General features: G+C 40.6%; 1 protein-coding gene; it reads left to right on the top strand.

Annotated features, from left to right (window-relative positions):
* Positions 1–423: 423 nt before the first annotated feature.
* On the top strand, positions 424–1,192 carry GSTUM_00010469001 (uncharacterized protein; the record flags this gene model as incomplete). XM_002841311.2 has 2 exons in its annotated part: positions 424–781; positions 847–1,192. The coding sequence occupies 2 exons, from the start codon at positions 424–426 to the stop codon at positions 861–863; spliced, it is 375 nt and encodes a 124-aa protein (XP_002841357.1). The 3' UTR covers positions 864–1,192.
* Positions 1,193–4,983: the final 3,791 nt, after the last annotated feature.

Here is a 4,983-nt window from a genome sequence, read left to right as displayed (position 1 = left end):
TCTCTGGATGAGGAGTCGAAAAGTTATTGTAATTGTCACATGAAGGCGATAAGGCTTACAGATTGGCGACATAGAATCATTCGGCTGTACAGGCAAATTTTGAAAGACCCTGCGTTCCTATGAGCAACACTACAACGGGCCAAGGGTTCTTTTCGGGATTCAGGCCGCTCCCGTTGGACACAAAAATAGTTGAGATGCCCGTTCATGAATGCGTCTGTTTGCGTTGAGTTATCATCTGTTCTAATATGATTCTAATATGAGGGTCGGGATTAGATTACTACATTCACCGTTAACATCACTCTTCCCGACCCGATTTTTTTCTATTGTTCACAGGGCCGCCACTGTCAACGGGGCTTCGTGGGCGTTATAAATCCGTTAGTTCACCGTATCTTCATCTATGCGATCTTATCGCGGGGTCTGATTATGTATGATAGAACTCCCCAGAAATCACTCGAAGCATTCAAGGCATCGGCATCCCTAGCTCTGGAGAACTTATCACCCGGTGAGATGCCGTCTGTGCCAACGTTAATCCCGACACAGAGGTCTTCGCCAAACAGGTTCAATCTCACTAGCGCCGGCAACGACAAGGTAATAAAGAATGTTGGGGCGATTGTCGGGGGTGTTCTTGGCGGGGTGATATTCTTGGTTGTAATCGCCACGTTCGTCGTGTTTCTGGTGACGCGGAGGAAGAGCGATGAAGGGGGGAATAATAGAAGGACAGGGACAGGGGGATATGTTATTGGACGGCCAGACATGGTAAAAAGCAGTAACTATGGTGTGGGTAATTAATCCCCCCCCGAATCCACCCTTAAGTGTCAATACTGATCATGAACAAATAAAAAAAAGTCACCGATACCGTATAAATACCTCTCCTTACCTACCTGATCACTGCTGCTTTTGTTTCCCTCCCGGCCCTGAAGGGAAGAGAACCATCGCACATACTTTTAGGGATCCAGAGGTATTGTAAAATATTTGTTGAATATCTCCTTGGTGGGAGGTCGGGCCGTTGCGTGCATGCTTGTGTCGGTGGTTAGGGCGAGAAGGGCTGGTTATGGGGGGGGGGGGCGGTATTTTATAGAAACTTATTGTTATCATGGCCTGGAGAGTCACATACTGATGTTGGTCGGAAGGAAATGAGGGACAATGGCGAAATTGTGCGGGTTCGTGAGCTTTAGGGTGGGGATCGTGCCCCGTGAAGTATACTGTATCGTAAAGGAAGGGGCGAGGATAGCAAGGAAGAGAACAAGCAGTGGATAGATTGAGGATCAATCGATACATATCGTAGCCGTCGGGTAAAAGCCCAGGAAGTAGTCACAAGCAAGCGATGGATAACTCCTCTCCGAGAAGAAACATGGAGATGGCAAAAGTCTACCGTATTATCGCATCTGGAAGAGTAACCAGTCCCTTTTACATACATCTCATTCCAGAGCCATAACCTATCCTATGCTATCGCAAGAGCGGCAGCCCTAATCCTAAAGAAGCGTTTTTAAGTTATGATAATATTATCATACCCAAAATTGCGGTATCATAACTTTACTCTACTCGTAGGCTCCACCCTCTTCAACAAGTATGGCGGATTGGGAGAGGGGGAAAAGGAGCTTTCCTCCCCAACTCCCCGAAAAGACAAACACCCACCAAATGGATCATGTGGTAAGGTGTGCGCAAACAAGTCGCCCACCCATGTGTGAACCACGTGGGGCTAGAAACATACAGCGCAAACAAATATATATTGTGACCGAATTTTAATGACCCGAACTTCAAGTTAACTTACCCATGTTGAAGGTTGATAAAGAGCTCAAAATAGTATAGTTCGTGCAGTTCAAAAGGTGCACCAGGCTGAAAAATAAGGGTTACATGTGGCTGTGTAGATTTGTGTGCCAAGCATAGGGTTTGCAAGTGAAAATGAGAGTAATAAGGGCTTATCTTTAAGGGTTTAGTTTCTAATTGTCACCATTTAAAAATATTTAATCTGATGTATACCAATAACTTAATAGCAATTATTGTAGAGTTAGTAGGTTAAATAATTTATCTACATAATATAGATTATTAAACTATCATTTTACTACTAGAATATCAGATACATGACTATGGCTTTTATATTGATGTTTAAGAGAAAACTGAAATTCTGGTGAACCATAGGTAATTCCCTTACAATATGTTTCCATAATTCTCTTTGTCTTTTGTGAAAACTTCCAAATTAACTCATCTGTAACAGAGTTTAAGGCCTTTGGAATCTGCTGTCGTAAGCTCTTAATAGTATAGCTGTAGTTATTTTGTTTGTACTGCTTAGCAGCTGCCCATATATACTCAATAAAGTTTAGTTCATAGTAGAACTTTAGAAAAAAAGAGAATTCTGTGTCCCAGATGCTCTACCTCTTCCTGCAACCAACATTTCTGATTACGAAAGTCTGGTTGATCTGCCATTATTGCTTAAGTACAACATAAGCCACCTGATAAACAGGTTTTTAACAGTTTTTCAGTTCTGTGCTTTCTGCATTGTATACAGAGACCTCTCCGCCATAGTCCTCTTTCCTCTAAGATAGTTTTAAGTCATTTGGTCATTCTGTTATCATTGATTATACTCTGAATTTCTCTAGTACATGGATTGATTGTAGATCAAAGCTTATTCTGAGCTCTTCTGGGGCTTAAATTCATATTTCTAACAGACAAAGCATTATTAGCAAATGCTGAATGACTGGTAGCATTGTCAAATAGGAAAAGTACTTAACTGTGTTAGGAATACTAGGATCCGATACCTAAGAACTACCCTAAGTAGAGTAACTCCTCTCAGAATTGGAATCCATGGTTTCCAAAACCTCCCTCTGGCTCCCTTAAGAGGCCTACATGTCATCATATACATGAACCTCAGTTGTGCCCTATGACTATAATGCCACAGAATTGAAGGTGTAAGAATAGAGCCATATATGTCACTGCCATCTATCCAACCGGTTCCTGTTTACTGGATATATGAGAGGGGACCTTTGGCTAGGTCTGAGAACTAGAACAGAGTAAATCCGCCAACTATCTAGGAAGCTACTAGGCTTCAAAGATAAGATATCTTTGGTAGAGGCTATATGTAACAGGACATTTTTACATGAAGAGATGGTAGTGAATGATAAAGGATCTCAGTGAGAAACTAATACATTTGCATGCATCCTACAATAACCAGAAGAGCATAGAACTTCGAGGAACACTACCATAGATGCCAATAGACTTCACGGAGTATTACAACTAGGTTTCAAAACACATTGTAGCTGCCAGAATGACTCATAATACTAGAATAGTGATTGAAACCCGGTCACTTAGAGCAACCAAGGGTTGTCGGCCAAGGAATTATCTGTCAATCCAGTAGAATAGCTATCTATGAATTAGTAGGAAGTCCTCCTGAAGATATCTGTCAGTTGGGTAGAGTGTTATGAAGATTTGAAGTTAGGCGGCCAAGAGAGGTTGCGATTATGACTATCTTTACAGAAACTACTCGTAGATGAAACTGATCATTTTATGAATAACGGAGACAATTGGGGCCAACTTAGTTTGACTTGAGAACTGAACTATAAGTCTAAAGACTCTAATGATTGTATAATTACTGTTGGGAACAAGGTGGTTTCTAATTAGTTATATCGTAATTACTGAAAAGGGTGTGGTGATTTTAAGGGTTTCTAGATGTTCGCATCTGAGAAGAATACCTGACTTTGTAAGTTACTATCAGAGAGGTACATAGTTGTTTAATAGATAGACATAGTCTGCAAACACTCAGATACAGAATATAAATATTGAAGTGTTTCTCAATCTTCTAGACATCATTAAGTAATGGAGAAGAGACCTTAACAATATAATATTGTCTTCACGATTCTATTCTACTTTACCTACTTTACTTCACTCTTAGTAGTCATAAATGAAACAAGTGAAATCCGAGCCTCTCTAGACAATCTCTATCTACAGAAGTGAATCTTGGTTGGTTTATACAACTCTGAAGTCTATCAGATATTCTCTGCCTAATAGACTGCCAGGAAATACTAGTTCAAAAATTGGAATTGCAACCTCAATAACTTGCTGAACTAGATTATCTCCACCCTACCAGGTTTCTTCTTCATACTCTATTTGCATTGTAGTAGAATATGCACTATATCATAGTCTAGTCTCTCATATAAGGCTAAATGTTGGTAGATGGTTGATTGAAAGTTCCTGCAGGACTTGCAGGTGGCCTCCTGGTATAACAAAGTGTGAAACAATTATTCCTTTTCCATGATTCTTTTTTTGAATTGGTAGCTCTCCATCTTTCATCCATACAGAGTATCTGCTATTATCACGAATGTGACTTGGTATGGAAAAGGTTTTCACATGACTCATGATTATGAGTTATAGGTATGTTATTGTTTCGCGCATATGACTCATTTAAGTCAAATGACTTGTTATGATATAATTTATTATGTTTTGCATATAACTTGATTATGAGTCATGGGACGTGCGCCTGGTAAGTATGCCTTGCAAGTATGCCTTGCAGGTTTGACTTGATTATATGATTTACATTTTGCCCATGTGACCACTTAGGGTCATATGACCTTTTTATTGTGTTATGATTGGTTTATGAGTTTTTGCACATGACCTTGCTACAAGGTCATGGGTTTTGTACATGTGACCACTTTGGTCATATGACTAGTTTCTTATGATTTGGTTTTGCACATGTGACCACTTTGGGTCACATAACTTAGGGCGGGAAGAGTACTATATAAGAAAGCTGGTATGGCCGAGGAGGATAGGCTCTTTATGCTTTGTTCTAAGTACTTTTCCTTGTCCTTGCCATCGCTTCGCCCTGAGCAATTCTTTCGTACCTATAGTGGGCCTTGATGCCTTGGATTCTGGAGAAGATATCTGGATTCTGTTAGGAATACCAGAACCTGATACCTAGGAACCACCCTAAGTAGGGTAACCCCACTTGGAATCGGAATCTCTGGTCTCCAACACCCCCCTCCGGCTCCCTTA

The sequence above is a fragment of the Tuber melanosporum genome, assembly GCF_000151645.1.
Source record: "Tuber melanosporum whole genome shotgun sequence assembly, scaffold_7, strain Mel28".
Taxonomy (NCBI): Eukaryota; Fungi; Ascomycota; class Pezizomycetes; order Pezizales; family Tuberaceae; genus Tuber; species Tuber melanosporum.
The sequence above is the reverse complement of the archived record's forward strand: the minus strand, read 5'-3'. Positions and strand labels throughout refer to the sequence as shown.